Source organism: Haliaeetus albicilla, chromosome 15 (genome assembly GCF_947461875.1).
Source record: "Haliaeetus albicilla chromosome 15, bHalAlb1.1, whole genome shotgun sequence".
NCBI classification, from domain to species: Eukaryota; Metazoa; Chordata; class Aves; order Accipitriformes; family Accipitridae; genus Haliaeetus; species Haliaeetus albicilla.
Genome location: NC_091497.1, coordinates 26,570,039 through 26,596,993, shown reverse-complemented (window position 1 = coordinate 26,596,993; position 26,955 = coordinate 26,570,039). Strand labels below are relative to the sequence as shown.

The 26,955-nt window shown below is 37.5% G+C and overlaps 1 protein-coding gene across 2 annotated transcripts in view; it reads left to right on the top strand.

Moving 5' to 3' along the window:
• TDRD3 (tudor domain containing 3) overlaps positions 1-26,955 on the top strand; it is a 110,455-nt gene that overhangs the window by 16,626 nt on the left and 66,874 nt on the right. For both annotated transcript variants that reach the window (XM_069802600.1, XM_069802601.1), the window contains one exon: positions 26,799-26,883. In XM_069802600.1, the coding sequence (XP_069658701.1) occupies positions 26,799-26,883 (85 nt within the window). Of the gene's footprint in view, positions 1-26,798; positions 26,884-26,955 lie in introns of those variants that run through there.

Genomic DNA, 26,955 nt, shown 5'->3' with positions numbered 1-26,955 from the left:
AATAGACACTGTGGTGAAATAGTCTTTCTTCTTTGATGCTATTCTGCGTTTTATAAATAATCAAACTTCCTTTAGAGTTGCCTCAGCATCTCAGGCAAATTACCCCTTAGGCTTAGTGAGTCAGTCTGGTTGTTTTCGTTTGTTTTTTTTTTTTTTTCCCCCTCCTTTGTCTCTGTGTGTATTTTAACATTTGGAGCAACTTCAACAGAAGGCATCGACAAAGGCTCAGATACCTGGCACTGAAACTGTGGAGAGATGCTAATGTTCATGCAGTGCTATGATTTGAATTCTAATTTTTGTGCACAATGTTATTCCTTGTACAATTATCCACTGCAGTTATTCTTTGCTAGGAGAATGTGCAGCTGCGGTACAGTGTTTTTAATCCCTTTATGTTTTTAGAAGCAAATCCCTTTATGCTTTTGGAAGTAGAAACTGAGCTCGTCATTCAAGACGGGTTGGAAGTGACCATTTCCTGAAAGACTGGTGAGGTAGATAAAACTTCAGCAGGTGCAGAAAGGATTTTATCAGAATTTGTCCAAAATAAAAATGGCTGAGAGGGAAGTTCTTCTCTTACGATTTAGCTTTTAGGGCTTGTATAGTTATTGGCAGATAACTATCCTGCAAAGCATGAGAGAAAATTTTTGAAGGAGATCCTCTTCATAGAAAACAGAAGTTTCAGTGAATCTTATCTTGATTTGAGGCAATGTCTTCAAAATAAGCAAGATGATGGTCCTAAGTGTTGCTTTGCAAATTTTACTTTTTCCCCACTCTGTGATGAGGCACCATGACGTCCTATCTCTAAGTTAGGCATGTTGTTCTCTTCTTCCTGGGAATCGGAAAGCAGAAGTTGTGAATTTGACTTCTTTCTTTATCCTGACATGTTAGTTTTGCTTGCCACCACCTTTTCCCTTACCTGGCAGAGATGAAGAGCAGGTGCGTACTAAGTTGTTTAGCTTTTAATACTTCAGGTGGAAGTAGACTGGAGTTTAACTGTTTGTGAAACTTGTAAGGGAAACAGAAGCTGAAGTAGCTGGACGGGGGGGAGGTCTTAATGAAGGATGACAGAACTGCAGGTAATTATAAGTTTCAATTAATCTGCAATACAGTGAATAGATAACAAGGACTTGGGTCTCCTGTTCCTATGTTTCCATGTTTGCTAACATATTAACTCCAGTCAAATAACTTTAAAGCAAGAAGAGAAGAAACAAAAAGGAGAAAAAAAAAAAAGCATTCAAAAAAAGCAACAAGTTATCTGATAAAATGGCTGTCATACTAGTTACCTCTTTATGACAATAAAGGCAGACTTCATGTTGCTCCATTCTTTCTGGATATCCTTTCTGAAAACTGCTGAAAGAACATCAGACTGCAGAAAACTGAGTGGTCTCACTTGAAGTGATATTTAAAAAAAAAAAAAGGCGAGACAATTTTACTTATTTTGTCATTTTCTTCTAGCTTTGTTCTTCATCCATATATTTCACCTCTGTCACCCTTTTTTTGTCTGGGTCCTTTGCAGTTCTGCGTACCGACGCTTGCAGTTCTCAGTCATATGAGCGAGCATATGAGCAGTTCAAAGAGATTTTTTGGTCAAGGGAAAGCTGCAGTGTGTAAATGCTGCTGATGACTGGAGCTCAAGACCTCAAGTCTTAGTCCCTGTACAAAACCCCTCTGCACCCCATGGCTTGCTCACAGATTACCACATCTCACCTCTCTGGTAAACATAGGTGGAGCTGTGAATATGCTTGTACTTGATGTTATATAAGTTTTGATGATATATTGTCATGTTGCCTCTAGAAGATGGAGTTCAGTTAATTCAGACCCATCAAATTTTCAGACTTATGAGCAGAATGCATCAATTTAATTCATATCAAGAATACTTTGTGATGTGCATGTTACTATACAGTTTATTGGGAAGTGAGCCTTCATACTGAAGTTTGTGTTTGCAGTTGTTAGCATGGAGATCAGGAATGATATCTATCCATCAATCAAACTTCGGAGGAGATATGGGTGAATGATTACGTGTGTGAAGTTAGGCAAAACACATAGTAAAGGGTTTGTACTGGCTGTGGAAGAATGAGATGATGCCTGGTTCAGGAAAGAGTCTGTGAGTAAAAAGGGACTGTGAGGAAAGAGTCTGTGAATAAAAAATTCTCTGATCAGATTTGTATGGACAAAGCAACTTTATGAGATCAGCACTGTGAGTCATATGGCTATTTGTCCAGTCTTCCTGAAAGCTAAATTTTCTGTTGTCAAACCATTAACTTCTCTTAACTTCTCAGTAGTAAAGAGCATAATAGTCTTGCCAAGTGCAGGCAGTGACTCTTGATCTTTCAAAGAGTTATCAATAATGGCAAAGAGGTGGGGGCAATCATGTTCGGGGAGAGGGATGGGAAAATGGTCTCATGAGGAACATATTTTTTTTAATTTTATTTTTGAGCAGACATTGGCTAGATCCTTAAATCTGTAAAGACAAAATAAATAGTTGGCCATAAAGGGTAAGCATAGTCTGAGTGTACAGCAAGACAGAGTGGAGTGGAGGGGGAGAATCACCTCCCTCAACCTGCTGGCCATGCTTCTTTTGATGCAGCCCAGGATACAGTTGGCTTTCTGGGCTGAGAGTGCACATTGTTGGCTCGTGTCCAGTTTTTCATCCACTAGTACCCCCCAAATCCCTCTGCGCAGGGCTGCTCTCAATCCCTTGATCCCCCGGCCTGTATTGATACCAGGACTTGCCCCGACCCAGATGCAGGACCCTGCACTTGGCCTTGTTGAACCTCGTGAGGTTCACAGGGCCCACTTCTGGAGCTTGTCCAGGTCCTTCTGGATAGCATCCTGTCCGTCAGGTGTGTCAACCGCACCACTCAGCTTGGTGTTGCCAGGTTAGAAAAATGGCAAGCCAAGATGCCAAGTTGCTTTGCCTGAGCATACTTGCCGAAGTACTCTTTACCTGCCTCCCCGTAGCTGTTATTGAGTCTCTCTGTAACACTTTACTGACAATCTCCTTATTTTTGGAGAGTGATCAAGAGAAGACTGCTTTGCATCAGATACAGAAGGCTGAGAATTGAAAGGGTGGGAATTCTGACTAGGGACGGCAGCAGAGCAATGAGGAAAGCTGGAGTTGGGATTTTCAGAAGTGCAGAGCTCATGACTGTCATACATTCAGTGCATACCTCTAAATTAGTGTTAAAATACTAACTACTCTGACAAAAAAAAAAGTGTGGAGTTTTCAAACAGGGCATTCAAAGTTAATGCTTGTCTTTCTGATCCTTTTAACTAAAATCTAACTGCGCTTAATTCCATATTGTAAAAGAAAGGTAATGTCATCTTACCTTACAGAATCCCTTGAAGGCATGTTTAATTATTTCATACTGTTTGCTTGGATTCTCTGATGACAATACTCTAACAACAATAATAATAATAATAATAATAAAATCGTATCTTAAGGGTGGCATAATTTTGTATTTAGTGTGGACTGCAAATAGTAGCTGTTGAAAATAAGAGTGACTGTGTATTATGATATTGCCTGTACTTGAAGTGGTGTGTGTAAATACACATAAAAAGACTGTTTATGAAACCTCAGTTTGATTTTGAATGTTTGTATTATCTCTCTTCCGGTATTGTCTTTGAAACCTTAGTGTGTCTTTAATATAATTTTTGTGTAGTAATACATAGGTTTTAAAAGCAATCTATAGGTTTTTAATGTATCCCATCAGATAAGTAATTGAGAGCTTTATTTTTCTGTTCCTGAATTTTCTATCTACATGTGAAAGTATGGTTATAAAATCAACTTGAGAAAATTGTGAGAGGCAGTGCAAGATGGAAAAATTTTTTTGTGGTGCTCGTAGGATGAAACAGTGTAGAGATTGTAAGATTTTGCATTATTGTTACTGTTAACTGGCTGCATACATCCTGTGGCAAATTTAAGATACGCAAAGTAGAAATTTAGGTTGGTGTCTTTTCAGTGAAAAAAATAATAGCATTTTCTTCTGAAAGCAGACACCTGCATTAGGAGACTTTCAGAGTTGTTATAATTATGTGCATTATTTGCTTGTCATGGGTTTCTTTCTTTAATGTTGAGGCAGTCATTTACTTCCTGGTAGTAAAATATTCTAGACCAGACTATGCAAGCAGTTTATGTCTATAGCTGTGCTGTTGGCCGTGAGAGTTGCGGTGCTGTGTGTGCTTGGAGATGGTGATTTCCAGAAGGGACATCATTCAGTCATCCTGACTTAAGCTGTCTCCCTTCTGCATGCTTCTGAAGTCTAATGCAGCCATTGGTGCTGTAGGTGTAAAAGTAACTTAGTGTTTGAAGTAACGGTTTCCCTGAAATCATCCAGATCAATCTATATCATTTCCGTGAGCCAACAAATTCAGTCATCGGTGGAGGATGGTAAAATGATTCCTTAACTTCTTGGGCAAGTCGTCTACAAGACTGACTATGTAGTAGCTGTTTCTGTCTTCCTATTAGAGGAAAGAGTAAGAAGCACAAGTGTGGTTCCTCCTAAGAAAGACTTTTTTCCGATATTGAGGAAACTAGGGGATTTCTTGGGATTCTCAGAAGACTTTGATTATGTATATACATATTGTTAATTTGTATTTCCGAGGAGAGAATTTTCTTTTCCCTAGCGTTATGATTCTGCCTATTTTGCAGAGGCTTTATCTTTTCTGACATACTGAAAGCCTACCTTGCATTGCATTCAAGTATTGGGTAAATCTTAGCCTGTGCTTCAGAAAGTATAACTCTTGTCTTGATGCCTGTTGTCAAGAACATGTGTAGTCTAGGAGTTATGCTCGAACAGTAGACACAAGTTTAATTCTCTGTCCAAATTTAGTTGTCTAAGATATAGATGCCTATGTTGAGCTGGTTACTCTTAAGTCTCCATTAAATTTACAGAAATAATTACCTCCAGAAGGCCATTCATCTCTTTCTAAGCTAGGTGTCCAAGATAAGAAAGATAAATTACTGTGGTGATTACAAATGGAGCAAAGTGACTCATTCAGATTCAAATACCTAGTTTACCCCTGAGTGAGGGTCACTGAATCTCATCAGAACTGTTCAGATGGTACTAGTTCAGTTGCAGATTGCTTTTTCCTGTTTGTGGTTGTGTATATTATATATATATATATATATATATATATGTATGTGTGTATATATAGACATGCTGGTGTGTGTTCAAAGAGCAACAAGCATGGTGAAGGGCCTGGAGCACAAGCCTTATGAGGAGCAGCTGAGGGAACTGGGGTTGTTTAGCCTGGAGAAAAGGAGGCTGAGGGGAGACCATGTCACTCTCTACAACTACCTGAAGGGGGGTTGTAATAAGGTGGGTGTCGGTCTCTTTTCCCAGGTAACGAGCAATAGGACAAGAGAAAATGGCCTTCAAGTTGCGCCAGGGGGCTTTAGATGGGATATTAGGAAAAATTTCTTCATGGAAAGGGTTGTCAAGCATTGGCACAGGCTGCCCAGGGAAGTGGTTGAGTCACCATCCCTGGAGGTGTTTAAAAGATGTGTAGATGTGGTGCTTAGGGACATGGTTTAGCAGTGGACTTGACAGTATTAGGTTTATGGTTGGACTTGATATTAAAGGCCTTTTCCAACCTCAGTGATTCTATGATTCTACATATATATATATATTTTTTTTTTTTTTAAAGTGTAAGTTGACCCTCACTGTGTGCCTTTGAGGCTCTGGAGGTTTGGATGAGTTACTACTGTTTGCTTCACCTTTTGGTTCTGGAGGCCCAGTTCAGAGGGTCAGTGGTAGTTCATAAAAATGATCCTTTTCACCTGAGCTACTTTTAAAGGAGTATTTGTTTAGCCATAGTTAAGATGGATGTATAATACAGTCCAGTGATTTTTTTTTTTTTAACTATGGTAGACAATATTAATTGTTTTTGCTTTTTAATTATGTTTTTAATTATAGGAACAGATGTAATAAATCACCATATATAAAATAAATGTGCTTTTTTGTGTACCTTTTCCTTGGAGGATGTGGAGGAAGATAATAGAGGAAGGAGCGTGGTGTTGTGTGTGTGTGATCTTTGCAGTATTTTTGAACAGGAGGTGTAATAATTGTGTTGCTTCAAATGTTTAGCTGTTGATTAAGAAGACTCCAAATTTGCTCATAAAAATAGACACTTTTTGTCTCTGAATGCTTTCTACCTCAAATTCAATTTTCCCTTCAGCTCTTTTGTGAGGTAGGAAAATGTTGTTCTTGCTCTTTTATGGATGGCAGCTGAGGCAGAGGCTTTGCTTTTTCATGGTAAGCGAAGAGGGCAGCGTGCACATGTGAGCCAAGTGTCAAGTCCCGTAGGTGCGAGGGCTCCCTTACGTTACCTGAACAGGCAGGTGTCTAATGCCGATGGAGACTCGGGGCTGGCAGGTCTGACCCACAACTTACAGGAGCCTGGTATGCATCTGAGCTGGAAGCTGACAGTGTCTCAGTACTAATAGGTACCTTGATAGAGTGCTCTTTAGGCTGACGACATGAAGATTTCAAGATCCCTGTTACTGGAATACCTGAACTTTTGGCATATTCTTACAGCATTAGAATGCTTCAGTTCGCTGGGGAAAATAAAATCCTCAGTCTGAACTGAAAATTTTTGCGTGATTCTTCATTACCATTAATTTCTTTTTGAAGTAGGAAACTTCTAAAGCTATTTATGGAAAGAAAACACAACTTTTTTTTTTTTTGACAAACATAGGCTTTTCTCATTTGTAAAAGCCATGCAACATGCCCTGTTACAATTCTTGTGTGTTTTGACTTAAAGTATGACAGCTTGGTGCCAAATTTTTTGTAGCTCGCTATGTTGCGAGTTGTCATGAGTGATGTTATGCTGTTAATATAGTAGCAGATATGTAGGAATATTTAACTGTAAACTAAATAAATACTTGTGTTAGTGTATTGCTGTTTATTTTCACTGCTTAGATTTTGATATTTTTTGTTTCTCTCCTCTAGTTAAGAAGACAATATAAGACTAAACTAAATGTGAAAGTTTCATTTCTAATTAAGCAGGCATAATTTTACCGGTAAACCTTCTGGATGTGTTTACACTGCCAAAGTTTATAGAGGAAAGGTATGCTGTGGTTGTGACTACCTCAGAAAATACTAATGATGCCGGGAATGATGCAACAAAACCTTAAATTCATAAATCTTGAGAAATTGTAAGTCTTCTATTATATTGCAGCAAATACTTCGATGGTGTAGTTCCTATTTTAGCCTCTATGTAGGGAAATATAAAACAGCAATTGCAAAACCTAGCGTTGTTGCCTGAATTGGGGTTGTGACAGGTGGAAGCAGGGTCACAGCAAGCAAAAATCTTTTTTTGTCAATTCTGTAATACTTTTCAACCAATGCTCTGAATTATCTCAGCTGAAATTGTATAAAAATGAATTGGATTTCATATTGAATACTGGATATGAAGCTGAAAGTTGTAGTTAGCAGTATTGAAATATCAGAGAAGCGTTAGAGTCAGAAATGTAGTTGTTTGGGGCTTTTGAAAGCTGCTCTGGTGCTGGAACACTGATTTGTGTCTCTTCCCCATACCGCAGAATATTTCCAGGGGAACTCAGGTGAAGATAAGAGTTGACTTTAATTAAATTGCCAAAAAGGTTTTGTTTGCTTGCTAAGAAATACCTAAGGTTTTACAGTCTCTGCATTTTGAGGCATCAAGTTGGTTGTATACTGTACATCCCTTCCTAAAGATGGGGCTATTTCTTGCGTATTGTCATTGAAAACTCTTCCTGGCTGTCAATAACAGTAAGGGCCTTTTGCTATCTAATCGTTTTCTCCTAGTTTTGGATCCATCCTAGTGTAAGTTCTGAGCAGAAAGGAGCTCTGGGTTGTGTTGGTTTTTTTTTTCCTTCATTCTGTTTTTTTTTTTTCTTCACCCTGTATAATTTTAACTTTTAATGCTCTGAAACCTTATATTTTGTTATCCATATATATAATCTTTTTTTCACTTTAATCTGTAATAATAGTAGCCATCATAGATGTGTTTCCTCATCAAGAGGAATGAACTGTAGAAAGAAATGAAGTTTCTTCAACAACAGTTACAGTAACCTGTAAATGCTTGGAGGGGATCAGCTGTTTGTAGTGTTGGCTTCCAATTCAGGGATTGAATGTTACTGTCAACCCAAAGACATTTTTGCAAATTATGAAGGAATCTACTAGCTGCTTATTCAATTGTTAGTTGTGACTTAATTTATTTGCAGTAGCCATTAACTGTTGTTTCATTGGTCATTTGTAGTCTGCAGCTAGTGTATGTGAAACAATGTTATAGGAGGATAAAGGTAAGATACCTTTAAAAGTACTGTGAGAAATGTATCACTGTCAAGTGGACGCTTTGAAAGTGGGGGGGTGGGGTTTTTTGTTTGTTTTTTTTGGTTTGGTTATGTTTTGTTTTGGGTTTTTTTTGTTTGTTTTTACTACAGCAGTAGTGTTACTGTAGCTATGATGGGCTAGGGATAAAAGGAAGCAGGATTTATAGGAAGAGGTAATAAGTTTGGAAAAAGTGAACAACCTTTTGGGCTCAGAATCCTTTCAGTTTTTAAGAAAGAGCAAAATGTAAGGTAAACATGGATCAAGACAAATACAGTTCTTCTGGATCAGCAGCTAGGCTTTTATAGTTCAGATCTCTTGGGGGAGAAAAAAAGGGAATTTAGCACCCAGTAGGCAGAGGGAGGGAAAGGTGGGAGCAGGGGCAGTCTCTCCTTGAAGATCATGCCTGCAACTGAGGGGTATTGTTTACAAAAAAGGTTTTTCTTGGTGTCTGGGAGTTTTGCTTATTGATTGAATTCTTTCTGTGGTGCAGTAGCTTGGTTTTGTCTGGGGAGTTTTTCGCTGTATGTTGAACCTCTCAAATGTGAATACTCTTATGCTTAGTGTGTCTTGGCTTTAAGAATCTGATAAATCTTCATGAATGCTGCATCTGTGTGTAAAATTGGGAAACTGTTCTGAAATGTTTTGCCATGGCATGATAGTATCTTGTCCTTAACAGAAGGAGATAAACATCAGTATACAGGTGCATATCTCCAGCAATGCAAAGCTGTTGCAGTATGCTGAAAATTAACCTGCTTGTAGTTTATTCCCTTCCTGTTTTAGTAGGATGAGAATAGGAATAGCCTTTTGCTTTAACACAGCTTGGGCTACCAAGTGAGCATTTTTATTTGTGGGCTGTAAGAGGGCAGGTTAGAACCAGCATATCTCATACATCTTGATTAAAAAGCTTGACAAATGTACTTTAAGAAGGTTGTGAAGCCCCTGTACTTCCAGTAAAAAACAGCCACCTCCTGGGAGTTTGTCAGGTCTGGGATTGGGGAAATGTGCTGAATTGCCTAACAAGCTTACAAAAGTGTTTTTACAAGCTAAGATGTTTTATAGCACAAGTAGACTGCTTTCTTAAATGAAGGAAGGGAATGGGTTTACCTTTTGTAGCTAAAGGTGATTGTCACTGCTTCAACTACTTGCAAGCTGCTCTTATGATGGCAAAGCATACCACGTCTCCATAGAAAGTATTAGGGCTGCCGCTGAGAGGTTCCAGATAATCTTTGCTGTGAATTGCACTACTACAGACAGGCGCAGTTTCCTTCTTTTTTTTTTTTTTTTTTTTTTTTTTTCTTTCCAGGAAAGATATATTCATTCTTCTCTATTGTCCTGATGCAGCCACCTGAATTTGTCATAGCAAAAATTTTGCTGTAAGGTGCTGCCAACAACTACTTGGCTGCCATCCCACAACAAGAATAGCCCGCATCCAAGTTCTGATGCCAAATCATTGTAGGTTAACCTTTGTAACCCATCTCAAATCAGTGCACGCTGTCTCTGGGGAACAAATCTGGCCTATTTATAGGAATACTCTGGCTGTATTAGATAGCTTGCATGCAAACTATGCAATTAATGCCTCTAGCAGTTGTTGCCGAGAAGCCTCCTCACTGTGAGGCAATGTCTGTGAGAAACTACACTTGTAGAAAGTAAATCCTTTTTTCACCTTAGGATTCCACATGACTGACTCATTGAATATGGAATTATCAGTAAGGTGTCTGTTGCTGAAATAGTGTCATGTGCAGAAACAACTTACAGTTCATGTCTGCTCACTTTCATCTGACATATGACATGAGTGGTAAGTAGCAATGTTTAAGTGAAAGATGTTGTGGCCTGTGATCTGGGATGTCATGTGAGGACTGTAAACACTGCAAGGCATACTGTAAGCTGACATCAGTTAAATTTCAAATGCTGTACTTGAATGCTAGCATGTAACATAGTGTAATGGTCCAGCCACTAGCAACTAGCACAGAAGGAAAGTTTAAATGACCAGGTGTTCTTAAAAATCTGAACAGTAGGACAAAACTTTTGAGAGGAAAGCTGGTAAATGTTGGGGTTTGTTTGTTTGTTTGTTTTCTTTTTTGAACTCTCTTTAATTAGGGGTGAGAAACAGGATTTTTTTCCGGAAGATAAGTCTTTATCTTCCCCTATAATAAAGTAGTATCATGAGGAACAGGTTAAGATAGGGGTAGTATTGTATGAAGTACTCCTCCTTTCTCATTTAATGTGTTTCATTAGTTCATTTGTGTTATCTCCATCCAGGATTAAGTTAAAGTTGTTGGTCTATAGTTGGGTAACAAGATTACCTCCAAAATGCCTGCTTTTCGATATATGTAAGATTGAATGATTCATGCTTCACACTTTTGTAAATATGGCAGCAGAAAAACACTGGTAGAGCAGATTCATGGGCTTTAGCCATTGTTACTGCTGCTTTAGATTTTTTCCTGTAAAAATAAGAGTCTTAAAATACTCAGGCTAGCTTTGTTTTCTGTAAACAGTTTAATAATTTTTCAGTGTTTTTGTAAACAAACATGATAGGATGACAAGCAACCACAAACAGAAATTTAAGAAACAAGGTATGGCAGGTTTTGACAAAGGAAAAAGCTGTACTGTCTTGTATGTTTATGAAGCTTTTGGGTTTTTGTAGGTATTTAAGAGAAAATGTAGTTTATATATAGCAGACACAGTTGCTTGTAACATGGGGGATTACTTACAGTATGAGACAATATCTAACCTGAAGCGTTGCAAGCACTTTAGCAGAAAGCCTTTGGAATTTAAAATGAACTTTGAAAAGAGTGCAGAATGGAAGGGAAACAAAGGCAATGTATTTCAATAGGTTTAATGTGGATTATTTTGTGAGCGTAGGTAGGATTAGTCACCTGCATATTGTAGGGTTCATAAGAAGTAGTTCTGCAGAAAACAGAACTTTTTTGTGTTTTTTTTTTTTTATTTTGTCATATACCATGCAGAGTATGATGCAGTATCATGCTGTTGAATGGGGTATAGAAAGCAATTGTTCTGGTTGTTAATTAAGTATGGTGTTTGTAAGATACCTGAAAATGTTCTTTCACTTTAGTCAGCATTGGAAGGCATTAGCTGGAGTTAGTGTCCAGTTTGGGTACAGCACTGTATGAAAGGTGTGTGGGTGGGAGAAGGGAAAAGTGAAAAAGAAGTCTAAGTAGAGAACTAGAAAACAGCATGACCTTTTAGGGAAAGGCTAAAAGAGTTGGGGTAGTTTAGTTTAAAAAGAGAAGCCTAGGAAATCCAAGTCTTCAAATATTTAAAAACTATGCTGTCCTCTCGTAGCTGCCTATAATACTTCAAGGGCAGTAATGATCAAGCTGTGGTCAAGGAATGTACACCTGACTTCTACATCTACTTCTGCACCTACCTCTACAAAGTATAATTGGGTAAATTTATTTTGCTTGCAGGATTAATGTGTGACCAGTACTGAAAATAAAAATAGCCTGTATGATTTATAGGCTAGCACATAAATCCCATATATGCGAGTATAATAATATTGCACTAACATGGAGAACAGTGTACTTTCAAGGAAATGTATTTATATTGTGGATCTTTTATTTTCTGTCTTGTCACATCTTGGTCGTAAAGCCCTGGTATTTTACATGCTGCCGTACGTATTATTACGTGAGATCAGCATACTTTTTTCTGCAGTCCTTCAGTTTGAGAGTAAGAACTGTTTAGATCCATGGGGAGGAGGAAGATAAGGAAGAAAATGAAATAGAAGTGAATCCTTCTGCCATTAAGTGTTATGTATGCTTATCTTATAGCTCCAGTTATTTTAGATAAATGAGGAAACACATTGTCCTCATGGGTTAATTAAATATGTGGACAAATAATGATTATACTTACAATGTCACTATTTAAAGACAAAATGAACAAACCAGAGAGGCAGGCTAGAAAGCAGAGCATTTACAGAGATTCTTGCCTTTGTAGCTATCATTGGTAAGGTGAAATCTCAAAACATATAATAAAATTTTGCAGAAGTTTTTATACAGTGTTGATATAAACTCAATTACTTTCCCAGTATTAGCTTTGAGACTCAGAAGACTGAAATAAAAACATTGATTTTGATGATTAGGAAGTATTTCTAAAAACAATTCATGGACTTCAGCAATAACAAATACTCTAATGATTATTTTATTAGGAAAAAAAAAATCTGTGATTTGTGTTTATGTTGGAGCTGCTTTTCCTTTGTCTGAATTTTGGTATGGTTAATGGAAATTACTTTTTGCTGCCATGCTTCATGTTTCAAGATTTTAAATTTTTCCTTTTGTTTTGGCAGAAAACAAGTTGTTGTCTGATGGTAGACTTGGCTTTTCTGTGCAGTAGAATGCTGGAAGCATCACAGCCTTGCTTTGTACCTTGCAATAATAGTTTTGCATAAACGCTATAATTGGTGTATTTACCTTCATTTTATAAGCTGGAAAAACATAGTTATAAATTACATGAATTTAGAAGGCAGTAACACCAGTTTGAGTGCAAGAGGAAAAGACAAACAGTACTAAATTGGTTAAGAAATGAAATAACCAAGGTGGTTCTGGAACTACATATTGACAAATACATGCTTATGAAGATGCAACCCAACATTTGGCAGCAAGATAATGACTTAAAATTCATGCCATTTCATGCCCAATCCATTTTTTGGTCTCATTTTTTACGTCATCAGGTTACTGCTGGTAATACTTAATTACTTGATAGCCTTACCTATCATCGTTGTCTGCATCCTAATTCTAATCCTGCCTTTCTTTTGTGCCTGTCTTGAATAAGAGAATGGTTTCTGTGGGTGAAGGGCTTGTGTCTGGTCAAGTTTTTCAGTGCTGACATCCAATTAGAACCATCAAAGATGGTGATTTTAGGGGTGCTCTGTGTCACCAAACCACAGACTTCTATCACTTAGTCAACTAAGTGGTGGTGGGATGTTAACTTTGGATGACTGATGGTGGTGGTAGATGGAATTGCTGTGTTCCTGCCAGGTATTGAGCAACACGACCTTAAAAAATACAGCCAAATGAAATCTCTAACTATCAATTGCAAAATTGCATTCAAATTCTTAAAAGTGTTTATATAACACTTAGAACTTGTAGTTGTCACTGATTGGGGGGGGGGGGGGGGGGAAACAAATCAATATCAGTAACAAAAAGACTCAATTGCCTACATTTATCTAAGTGATAGTTTCTTACAGATCTGTTTCAGTGTTGGAGGCATTATTGATTCTCAACTACTTCCCAAGTCATTAGTTGATGAAAATACATACTAAGTTCCTGTACAGTAAATTACCACTTCATTAGCTGTGTTGTATATGCTTAGAGCTGGTCTTGGTTAATTCTTGTCTGGCTTTTTATAGAAAGCTGAGCTCTGTAATCTGTCATGTAATCAGCTTGGTTACACAGAGGCTACATACATATCAACTCTTTGCTGTGTATCTTATAAATATGTTAGTAAACTAGGACATTAATTATAAAAGAATTGTAACATTTGAAGGCATATGCCTTGAACCGATGCTGAGGTAGCAGTACAAACTACAACACTTCATGCTCTTGATAAGATGGAAGACCTGCCACGTAGAGTATTAGATGTATTCTGAACTGTGATTTGTTATCTTTTACCTCTCTTCACTAGTAGTAGCAACTGACTTTAAACTTGTCCTGTACTTAAATGTAAAATGTATATGTTAATTAAGTTATTTGCTAAAGGATTACCAAATCAGTTTATAGAAGCTAAATAGCTTTCGCTCCAAGGTATGAAAGAAAACAGACAGAACACTGACCTGAAGGGCTGACAACAACATCTGTGAAATTGTGCCATAATTCCAGTTGAATTTAAAACCGTGGAAATAGAAGTGGAAAAAAAAGTAAAATTAAAAAAAAACCAAAAAACCCCAACATAGAAGTATGAGTAAAATGCATTAACTGAAGGCAGCATAGCTTTAGGTTACTTAAAACTAAGCCTACATGTTTGCATATTAAAATGTAATGTTCAGGTAGAGGTGCAAATTGGATTGAGTTCTTGAAATAAGAGAAAGGTTGATTGGAAGACATCCCTGAAAGCGATCTTAATTACAGCTTTTGCTCCAAGAAGGACTCCAGATCAGGTCAGCTGTAGCTTTGCCTAGCTGTGTCTTGAAGAAGCCCAAGGATGGAGGCTCTGCAACCACTCTGGGGAACCTGTTTCTGTGCTGCACTGTGTGACCTGTGGTGGAAGTCTGTGTTAAAAATTAAACAACTCATAATTTCTAGCTTTTATAACGGAAAGTTATGTACAGCAGCACTCTTGCTTAGTAATTCTTACTTGATTTGCATTGTTTTATAATGTTGTGTGTTGTGTTTTGAAAACAGATCCTGGTACTCTTTGTACGTTTTGGACTACTACTGAACCATGAGGTAGTATCCAGAAAATAACCACATGACTGCAAATTTTTATGAATGATAACTAAGTTAGAGCTCAGGACTGTGCATGTTTCGTTATGGTTGTTTTCTTCTTGTGCAATATTTTGTGATTATTAATGTTGAAATTCACGTGACGTCTTATCCTGTGGTCACAGAGGGCAGTGAGCTTCAGATTTTGGTGTCCTCTAGAACTATGTATAATCATCACCGGTTGCCACCTGGCTGTCCAGTCCTTTGTCTTAACGTCTGTGGTGTGCAGTGCAGACCAATGGAATATATCCACTGTTAACTAATCCTCTAGAAGAGGAACTGTTGTATTCACACCCTTCCTTTCCCGTGTTTTAGTATGTGAGAAAGGAGTCTTCCTTCTTCTTGTGCCTTAACAATTCAGTTTTTTTAAGAACCTTCAGTGAAGAATCTTACCAAAGCTATTTCAACAACAGTCTTTCCACTCCCTCCTCCCTGCCTCCTTTCCTGTCCACTCATTTTCTTCATCTTTCAGAGAAGTCTAACAGCTGTTGGTGGGACATCTTCTGTCTGCCAGAAGTATTGTCTTCACCGGAAAGCTCACAGGGTTCTCAGAAGCCTACAAATTCTAGTCTCTGTTATAGCTTGTATGAGTTTGCTCATAAGGTTCTGTGTAACTCCTAGGATTTCATGTGATTGCTCCTTTTAAAAATTCTGTGTGATGTTTAACTGTCTTCCATTCATTCTTCTGGTAGAGGTGCTGATTTACAGCATGTTAGCAGCTTTGTATTTTGGCTCTTGTAGAGCTCTTAAGTGAATACTCGCTGGTCCCGGTGGGTTTTGTTGTCATTGCGGTATTTATTCTAAGACCTTTTATATTGTAATACCAATTTGAGAAACTTGCTTAGATACATATTTCAACAGTAACTTCAGTTTGGAAACCTTCCAAATCTCTGTTGTAGAGATTTAGTCTAGAAATAGATTTAAAAAGCCAACAACAACAACAAAACCAAACTTACATAACTTTTTCTTTTTTATCAATCCTCAGTCATTTATCAGCCTTGTCATCTGTTCAGTTTCTTGCATCTGCTTTGAAATGTCTTTATCTTTTATCAAATTAATCCTCTAGAATATTATCAGTCTTTCTTCAGACTTCTTTTTTGTTTGGTTGGTATGATTAACCTCACTTTTTTTCTTTAAAGCACGCCCATTAATTTTTGGGTTTTAAATATAAAATTGACTACCGCTTTACTATTTTGCCTAAGCCATCAGTAATAATGGCCTTGGAATAAAGTTCTCTGGGAAATCACAAAAACATGAAACATGGTTTTTTATTATAAAAGAATAATTCCTCACAGTTTTAAAATAATTTTTTAATAGTATCTTAAGTATCTAATTTTTCCTGTGCTTTTGGCTATTTTCTTGAACTTGATAGCAACTCATTCGCTCTGTAAGATTGGGTATGTAACTATCTACATGGTGAAGTGAGAGCTATATATATTTTTAATCTTCACAATAAAAAGATAGTATGCAGCCACTGAAGCAGAATAGAGTTCTCAGTTTGACTCAGACACTTCTAGTCTTACATACATGGTGGTGAAATAAGTGATTTCTGTGTCTGCATTTTGATGTGATTGATGATTACCTCTGGGCTATGGAACTTGGTTGGTTACTTCTAGTAGAGAAAGTTATACTCTGTCTCCTGTGTTCATGCAGGACTGAAAAAGTGGAAATACAGTCATGGGTGAGACGGACGAAAGTTCTTCTAGACTGATGCTAAGCAGCTGATGATTGCAATCGTTTATTTGGGGAAAATTCTGTTCTCTTTCATCCTTTCAATCCACTTAATTCCCTACTTCCTTACAAGTGCTTCAGACTTTGACATATTTAATAGGAAAAATTTATACTTTGTTAGATAATTTTTGGATGTAAACCACCTGTCAAAGTATTTATCAGTAGCTTTTGCAATTGTTTTAAAGTTCAAAATAAAATGGCTGTTCACTTATGTAAGCCTTGAGGGTAGTTACCTTTGCATATACTCACAGTGCTGCTAACACAATTTAAAAGTATATCACAAATAATACCCTAAAATTGCAGCTGTACAATTTATTAAAACCTACCACGTGCAGATCTGACAACTTAATATGTAGCTTTTATCCTGTCCTTTAGTGATTTCTTACTCTGTTTACAGATGACAGTGAAAAGAGATGAGCATTGCAGCATTCGGTGAAGGCCATCTAATTTGAGCTTTCTGAAAGCATAAGGAAGTAAATTCAGCAGCTGCGCAGCCCTTTCAGAGAGTACCCTGCTTAGTTTCTTGTCTATTCCAGTGAGGCTTCTCCACATGCATTTCTCCCTTTCCCAGTTGCTTGCTTGGAGAAGAATGGTGGGTGTCCTGAAACCAGCCTCTTGTAGGAACTGTGTGATGAGACATTCTCTAATTTCTAGGATTTCTGACTCTCGTTCAGGGCTTTACAAGTGATTATTTTATGTTATTCTATTGGGAACTGAGATTATAAAGTAAAGTTGATTCTGGTTTTTAGTTTTGCTTACATAGTTTAGACAAAGCATTTGGTGAACGAAATATATTACGTGTAGGAAAGAGCACACATAGAGTCTGAGGTTTTTGATGGTTGCATGAGTGGAGATGGGTAATGTAGCTGTAGAAGTGTTACAAGTTTTAAGTTTGGTGTAAGGACAAAGTTTTTCTTCATTTTTCTGTTGTGAAATGCTTGTGAAAGGTGTGCTGCCAGTCTCATAATATAGTTTTAAACGTTTTTGTGTTTTAAAAAAATAAAATGGCATTCTCAGCAGTAGGAATTTTATAGAAGAAAACAGACTTGCAAAAAGCATATGTCACACTACGTATCACACTATGGGAGGTACTACTATAAACACCTCACTAACACAGGTGTTAAAATGTCTTAAAATGTATGTTCTCTGTGTAAGACCTTGATGAAGAGTATGCTGAAAACTTGCTTTTGATACTTAATTTTTGGAACAGAGTCATTTCAGGGAGGCTGGAGGGGAAAAAACCACCAAACATGTGCCAGTGAGAGGAGTGGTGTGTGGGTCTAGGGAGGCATGAGGGAGAATGATGGACTGTCAGGCTAACCTAATAATAGACTTATACTTCTGTTTGCATATCAAACATATTAAAAGAATAATTCTAAAACTATCACTGATTACTCAGGCTTTTGTGTAAAAATAGTCCTTGTCTTTTGGAATTGGATGAAGAGCTGGGTTAGTAAAGGTGACTAGAACATCATGACACAAATACAGACTTTGAAGCACTTAAAGTATTGCAGGGAGTGCTGGGGTGCCCTCTGCCTTTGGTGACCCCTGGCAGAAACCTCCTTAGCACCAAATCCCGTCTCAGGACCTAGTGACCCAGGTATAAAGCAGCTCTCATCTCCGATATTGTTGTAGGAGAGAGGAAAAACGCTGCTTGTTAGGGAGAGCAGTTCTGTCCAGGGGAGCAGGAGGTTCCCCAAGGAGCAGCACAGTGGGTGCTTCCATTGGGCCTCGCCATCAGATGCCGGACTGGTATTGCTTACGCAATGAAGGAATTCTTGTAGTGTATGGTATTACATATGTTTAGGACTGTAATGCTCCGAAATTATTGGTCTTTAACCCATTCTTACTGAAAGTTTCAGGTAGAAGTAACCTACGAAGAAGCTAATGCATTGGTTTTGTTTAAAGCACTGTACTTTTTTTTTTGATGTCTTTTTTTCCTTGGCTCTGAGCATTTTCTGTGCTTTTCTTAGGTCATGATTTCACTGACAAAATAGATTTTACTGCTAGATAATTAACTTGTGTTTGCTTCCCCACATTTAAAAAAGGGGGGGTTGGCAGGGGGCAGTAATAGCAGACATTCTGCTTCTACTATGTAATGTAAGAAAAAACCCACCCTTTTTTGTTGTTGTAAAAATACATTGTCTTTCTCAGCTGGTGTTTTTATTGAAAGTCAAGTGTCACAGACATCTGAGAGAGGTTTAGGCCTTTAATTTTGTCAGATAAACGTGTGAGAACTTGAGTTTGGGAATGCATATTTTCTGGGTTTCAATTTGACCTGGATTGGAGACTGCAGTTAAGGAAGTGATGTATTCTCAGGAGTGATAAGTTATGTAGCTGGGATGCAAGTTTAACCACCTGGGCAACTGAGGTGCTGTAGATGCTGTGCACCAGTTTTAGGAATGCCAGTAATATTTTAAAGATACACTTAAGTACCTTGGTGTCTGTTCATCTAAACGCTTCCTAGTTGCAACCAAAATTTTGTAATTCTCAGTGTGCTTTCTGGATGGTGCAAATAGGTTTTTGCTAGCATAATTCCACTTGGTGAGTTTTGAATAGTGATGTAATACACTACACTTACTTTTAACGTTTTGGTTTTGCATCTTTAAGGAGTGAAATAGGGAAACAGTATAGATTAAGTTCCTGTAAGGCAATTATAAAACTGGTTTGACCGTACTAGAAAGGACGGCTACAGATGGTTCACTGTCAAAATCTGAGGCTGCATGAAGGTATCTTCTAGGTCAAATTTTATTTGAAACTGTCATTAAACAGCTGGACGATGGAGCATGAAGTACTAAGCTTAAACACAAGATAAAGCTCCTTAGGAATGCGAAGCTGTGGGTGCTCAGGGTTGGAGTTCAAAGTGATGTTAACAAATTGGAGAAGTGATAGGAGAACAAAAATACACTTGGATAGCAATAATCATCAGTGTAAGTACAAGATATACAGGAAGATATACCGGATGTACCAGATACAGAGCAAGATGTACAAGATGTAGGAAGTAAGTCTTTAAATGTGATTGCAAAAAGGAAAGGCACGGTCTCTTCTCCATAGGTGTGCAGAAAACAAGAGGCAACAGAAGGCAGTGCAGCAAGGTTAGACGTTAGGAAAAATGTCACTTGTCTGGGTGTGAGAATATTAATAGTAGAACTGCCAAGAATGCCACTGAATCTACATTTGTCATTCCTTACAGACGTTTGCCTTGTGGATAAAGGAACAGTTGGCCCTAATTTTGGCAGGGCTTTTGAATCTTTCTAAAATTTTCTCTGTTCTTTTTACCCTTAAGTTCCATTTTATTTTGTCTGGTAGTTTGTATAATGCTACATTATTCTTTAAATAAAAAGCTCAGAAGTTGAGGGGAAGAACAGTGTCAGTTGCCTTCCCAGTATTGTTATGCAGGTTATAGAGTATGAAGAAACCTTCTTTGAAATCTGATTTTCATATTTAGCATAATGTTTTAAAATGGGTTGTTTAGTTTTTCGTTTTTTTTTTTTTTTTAAACAGCTCTAGTGATAGCCCCTCAATAAAATTTGTAACATTGCGGTGTAATTCCTTTATACAACTGAAATTCAGCAGAACATTTTGAAACCCTATTAGGAGAACTCCCAAGTTTTTAAAATAGCTAATATAGGAGATACTGTTCTTCTGTTATGGAACAATACTGGCACCCAGTGGTGGTCTCATACTAGTGCGTTCTTTGACGTTTCACTGTGCTTTATTGTTAAAGTTGTTCTCTCTTCTTTTGTGGTGTCACCAACTATAAGAAATTTGAAAGCTGTCTGTGGATTCTCCCCCCCCCCCCAACCTTATCTTTTTTATGACATGATTGTATAAATCTGTTTTCTTAGCAAAGTAATAGAAGGAACATTCTGATTTCTGCATAGACACATTGAAAATAGCTATATAAAATTTACTGTAAAACTTCAACATTGTTTCATGTGGCTGGCACTGAATTACAAGAAGTACTGTTGGTGCCTTTTGTGTTTTCTGCTAATATCACAGTGATTCTGTGAAGAGTTGTGAATCTGAAATATGTAAATTTTATACAGCATGTTTATTAACATTAATTTCCCTTATTTACTTCTTCCCTTAAAGAAAGCTTCTACTTAATAAAATGTTAATTGTAGAGTTGATAGGAAAAAATTACGGAGGATTTCTAGAAATACGGGACAGAAAGAGGATGGAAGATTGAAGATTTGTGTTTGCGCATGAACTGTTAATTACAAATAGAGAAAACATGCTTTTCAAGAATGCTGCTTGTGAAAAAGAAATATTATTAGGAAAGTTGTTTACCTGGTGCATTTAATTCTAGAATAAAGCTCTTATTTTAAACCTTTTAAAGTGTGTGTGTGTGTGTGTGTACATGTGCATGTTTGTCTGCAGATCAACTATTTGATCCAGCAGTATAGAACAGACAAGCAAAAATGCATCTTCCTTTGATGCTGCTGATTTCTTCAGTGTTTCAGACATAGGTGGCAATACTGTAGCAGTGCAGAAATCTGTCTATTTAGGCCACGTCAGGTGTAATCTGTTCTTGATGAAGTAAAGTGGAAGATAAAATGAGATGAGTAGAGGTGCAGGTGAGGTTGGTACTACAGAGTTATAGCCCTTAGCAATGGGAAATACTGAAAAGGAGAAGGTGCACACCTATAATGTGCAAAAGTGGGTTATTAAATTGATGTCATACTTGATACGAAGGAGCAGTGGGAAAACAGCTCTGCTTGTCACTGATGTAATATGTTTTTCTGTGTATTACAAAGGAATAATTACTGAAATCTGTTTTTTACAGAAGCTTATTTGAGAACATTTTGACAGAAAAATTGTAGATTTGGATTTATATGTAATGTGTAAATGGTTCATGTAGAAAATTCTGATTCATTACTAATGACTTTGTTTTAATGCTTCATTTGAAGATAAGGTAAGAATCTAGGTGCTTTCTAGGAGATGTTCTGACAAAAGCTGTAGCTAAGAGGATTGTACTGCTACATGTCTCAGATGAGCGGAGCTGGGAGGCAGGGGAAGGAATAGGTGAGAGATCCCACAGGTTTCAGCAAGCATAATGTGGAAGAATTGCAGTAGAAGCATTTATTTTTCTCTCACTTCTGGTCTCCTCTCTCAAGAGAATGCTCCACAAATAACCATCTCAACCATTTGCAGCAGCTTTGTGCCCATTTGGTTGTAAACTGATTTTATTTTTTTTTTTTTTTTGTTTAATTTGTATTAATGTTCCAAGGCCACAAAATCCCTATGTGACTCATGCAGCATTACTTGCTATAATTCCTTTGAAATCAATTGAATTGTCTGCATTACTTCAGTTTATAACTTTTGAGATTGTTTTAAAACATCTGCAAGAAAGAAGTCTAGTGAATACTTTTTTTTTTTTTTTTTGGAAACCAAAGGTGCTTGCAATGTACATTACTCTAGTTACCACTCCCCATAGAGGAAAGTTCAGTGTGTTTTTTTTTGTGTGTGCTGGGTTTTTTTTTGTGGTTTTTGTTTTTTTTTTTTTTTTATTTACTCAAAAATATAAATATCTCTTTAGGATGCTTAAGACTTTGGTGGATAAAGCAAAAAATTAAGCTTCCATTTGGAATATAGTTGCCTCCTTTTAAGTCTTTCAGGCTCATCTTCCAGGGTAGTATTATCTGCATTGTGTATTAAGGAAATAATTTGTCTTGTTGCTGTCAGTGTAAGATACCAGTGGTCAGCTACTGGCTAGCCTTTGACTTCTTAGAGAAGTTTGTGGAGCTTGGCTGCTTCTCACTCCATGCTTCTCACCCATTTATTTTACCATTTATTTATTCACTTCTTCACCTTAAGCAAAAGTGCATGATTCTGAAATGTTTGTTTATGGCAAAGACAAGGGAAATTTTGTTGATTGCGGCAGCAGCATTTCTGTGCCAGGTTATTCTCTGTGCTCCTTTGCCCTTTAAAGAAAAGGTGGGGACAGCTTGGGATGGAGGTACGGAGAGCAAGAATTGACGAGGACACTGCTCGTACAGCACTGCCAGGTACCTCTTGGGGAGTGGGAGCTCGCGACCTGCTTCCAGCACTGTGGTCTGGTTCATGGGTGGTTTAGAATTGCTTCCTACTCCTTGGCAATAGGAAATGTGTTGGATTAGTGTAACAGGATCTCATTGCAGTTCACCTTTCATTACCTAAGGTTGTGATAGGTTGTGATATTTTGCAAAATGGGCAGAACGGGTGTTGTGGTTTAATCCCAGCCAGCAGTTCAGCCCCACACATCTGCTCATTCACCCCCCTGTGGTGGGAAGGGGGAGAGAATCGGAAGGGTAAAAGTGAGAAAACTCTGGGGGTGAGATAAAGACGGTTTAATAGGTAAAGAAAAAGCCGCGCACGCAAGCAAAGCAAAACCAGGAATTCATTCCCCACTTCCCATGGGCAGGCAGACGTTCAGCCATCTCCAAGACAGCAGGGCTCCATCATCTCCAACAGTGACTTGGGAAGACAAACGCCATCACTCCAAAAGTCCCCCCTTCCTTATTCTTCCCCAGCTTTACATAGTGAGCATGACATCGTACGGTGTGGAATATCCCTTGGGTCAGTTGGGGTCAGCTGTCCTGGTGGGCTGGGGGGAGAAGCAGAAAAGCCCTTGGCTCTGGGTCAGCCCTGCTCAGCAGGAATGAAAACATCCCTGTGTTATCAACACTGCTTCCAGCACAAATCCAAAACATGGTCCTGTACTAGCTACTATGAAGAAAATTAACTCTATCCCAGCCAAAACCAGCACAACGGGTTATGTAGATGTTGTGACACACTCGAATGTAATAGAGACACAGAGCTGCAGGGCTGTTGTCTTTGACTCCAGAGGAGTTTTTTTGCTGTCTTTGATTCTATTCAGGATCAGATTTTTTTCTCCTTCATCTCATACAGAGAACAAAAAGATTGAGTGGCTTTGTGCTGTAAAGGTCCTACCTTCAGCATATGGCATGCCCTTATTAAGAGCAGATAGAAAAGGGGACTCTGTTTCCTTCAGAGCCTGGAAAAAGAATTTTAGCCTTAATAATCTGTATGTTGTTGGGGGAAGGATTATGCCAGCTGAAGAGTTAATTTTGCCTGTTGTAACTCGCATTTCATACTTGAGAGAGGTAGATGTATGTTTTTTTGTATAAATATATTTATTTTAAACAACAAAAATTTCCTAAAAATACTTTTTTTTTTTTTTTCTTAAATAATTTGTGGGCCTGTAGCAGGAAATACTCAAAACTAAAACTTAGGTAGTTTTTATAGGAGACTGTACAGGCAATGAAGAGAAAGTAATTTATTTTAAATAAGAACTTTCTGTAAGGTTGTAAAGAAAATGTAAACATGTATTTGGAATATTCATTGCTGTATAAAGTAGTCTGTATAAGAGTTATTAGGGCAAAATGGAAAAGACTGACTTGATATACACTAGTTCCAGGCTTCTATTAAAGAAGGAGAAATCTGTGCTTCGGTTAATGCTAGTGTATGGTGTGTCCTGGTTGTGGTTTGTTCCCTGACCAATTCCTGACTGTTTCTGACAAAATCTGCACTTTTATGTCCTGTTGCACAGAAGCAACACCTGACCCGTTACTGGAGAGCTCTGCTAATTTTGTTTTTTTTTTTCTCTGTTGAAGTTCTTCAGCATAGTTTTGCTGATATAGTTGTTGATTTGATCTTTTATCTTGAAAGTAATTTTGATCCTGATCTTATGCATTGAAGTAATTTATGCTTTCATGTAATAAATATCTAGAAAAACTAAACGAACCAACCCCAAACTATAAAATATCCCCTCCCCTTAAATGTTAACAGCCTTTGCTTTTTTGAAGACTATTTTAATAACCATTTTAATCAGTCTTTTGCTGAAAAGCTTTAGTGTTTGTTTAAATCAAACTAATGTTGGCAGAGATTTCAGTCAGGTAGGCAATGTTTCTGCTAAGTGCTGTTGCTTAAACGAGCACAAGTAAAATATGAATAGTCTTTTCCAGTGGGTTTCTCTTTATCTTTCCATCTCAAAAAAGCTCCAAGGTAATGAGACAAACTAAACTGAAATTTATATATAAAAATTTATAAACTCAAAATTTTGACTAAAGAGTGGGATTTTGTCAGCTGTGATTCAGTCTTCACTTTGAAGTGAGAAAGTAAAACATGTCTCAGCAGTGAATTTTGTGATAGCAGAATTAATCTTGTCCTACATTGGGAAAATTTAATTCTAGGTCAGGTTCTTGTTTATTCATGCTCTAAAACCATTTTTTTTTTTCTTCCTGGAAAATGGTAGTGCTTACATCTAAATACTAGGCTGAGTAACTCTGTAAGAGAACTGGAGTCCTGCTAGCTTCAGTAGAATTGAAGAATGACTTCATTTACATTAGGAGCAGAAGATGAGGAATCTTTCCACAACTTGCCTGACAGTCTAAAACTCAGCTTATGGATTTTGCACTCCCCCTAACTCCTGGTGTTGAACTTGTGTTCATTTTTACACTGAAGATGACGGACGGTAAACTTGTAGAGTTTCTGATACTGCTCTTTCTAGGAAGTCTGTTGGTGTAATTAAACCCCAGTTGAAGCCTTGAGAATAAGATAGTGCCTGTAGGATGTATCTGTTCTAGTTTCCTCTGGCACAGAGTGGAAATGTTGTTTTACTTTACTTTCCGACTCCACCTAATGAGATCTGCTAATTCACAGTAGTTACCTGAATCTTCACAGGTCATAGTACTTGAGGTCAGAGTCACTTAGCTGGGAAATCCTGCATTCCCATGCAGGCCACCAAAACTTGCCACCTTATTCTTCTCAAGCATCTGCCTTTATATAAAAAATAGGATCGTTCCTTATGTTTTTATATGTGCAATTTTTTCCCATTCAGTGCATCTGGGTTTGGGCTGTTTTGTTTTTTGGGGGTTTTTTGGGTTTTTTTTTTTTTTTTTTTTTTGGTGATGGCTGTCTGGTCTCTCGGAGTTTGCTAGATGTCAGTGTCCAACTTGAAGAGTTAGATCCCGCCAAATGCCTGGGTTAGATCACAACTGGAATCATTAATTAGTCTGGGAACACTGGCAGGGCTGGAAAAGGTGATGTTAGTGTTACCTGGGCCAGAATCAAAAAGGCCTATCAAGAATACTTTCCTTCAAATGTTTTGCCTTGTTTATATGTTACACTGTGGATATTATCTTCTTTAAAAAGAAGTATTTCTTGAAGCACTCAGGAATATTTATTTTTAATATTTCTTAATGTATATTAAGCTTTATTTCTTAAATCATTCTTTCATTCTTTGGGGAATAGTGATTTCTTGGTAGGTAGGTAGCTATTTAAAAGTTATTTGGGCAAGTACTGTGTTTCAGACTACCTAGCAAATATCAATTATTTAATGATTGCTGTGATGTATTTAAATAAAATGAAGAGCTGTGCAGAGAAAGCAGATTGCCAGCTACGTAAAAATGAGCTCTGTGGCTTTGAATAGGAAATATTATGCAAAATGAATAACAAATGTCACAAATTCTGACCACTCAAGTTAAAATTATCTTTTTTTTTTTTTAAAGTGTTTTTCAAGGTTAGAATAGGTCAGCCCTTTTGACTTGATTAGCTGAATCCATTTAAAACTTCCTTAGTTTTCAGATGAGCAAATTTATTGTATACTCACAGAATTTTTGCAGGAAGATACTGATCCTGGACTACCAGCACGAGGTTCACAAATGCTGTGTCCATATGTGATTGTGGAGGAGATTTTCTATTCTTATTTAAACTTTTTCACCATATTTGCTTACCGATACACTGTAATGCGGTTCAGTTTTTATCAGTTTCTTTGTAGCCCAGGCAAGCAAGAATACACTTTAGAAGACGGCAGTGTTGCGTGCCCCAGCCCTTGAGGGCTTAACCGTATGGTCTTGCTCTTGAGAAATGGATGTGGTTGTGGTTTGTGTTGTGTGTGGGATGGTTTGTTTTGTTTTGTTTCTTCCTTGCAAGTGCGTGAGTGAAAGTATGCCGCTTACATCAATTAAAGCCCGAATGGTTGACCTGGAAACCAGGTTCCTATCATTTGGGGGGGCGGGTATGAGGAGCGTAGTGTTACCATGTTTGACATAATTGGAATGGTGGCTGTTCTTACTTTGTAAGCAAAGCTGTTTGTTTGTTTGTTTAGAAATTATGGAAGAAGTCTCTTACTCAGTCTCACTTCAGTGTAAGGAAACTGATTACATGAAGTAATTTTCTAAGTATTTTTAAATCTATGCTTCACCAGCACAAAAGATACAAACTGAAGACAATAATCTTACATACAGAACAAAATGTTTGCCTAATAGATACATCATGTGATATTCTAATATTGTTTTTTCTTTAACAGGTATCTTTCAGATGAAGGAATTGAAGCTTGCATAAGTTCCTCTGAAAAAGTTAATACAAATGACATTATCCTAGTTGCCCTTAATGTAAGTTATGATTGTGAAAACTTTTTTCTGACAAATCATGCTAAAAATGATGTATCTAATGACTCAAGTGTT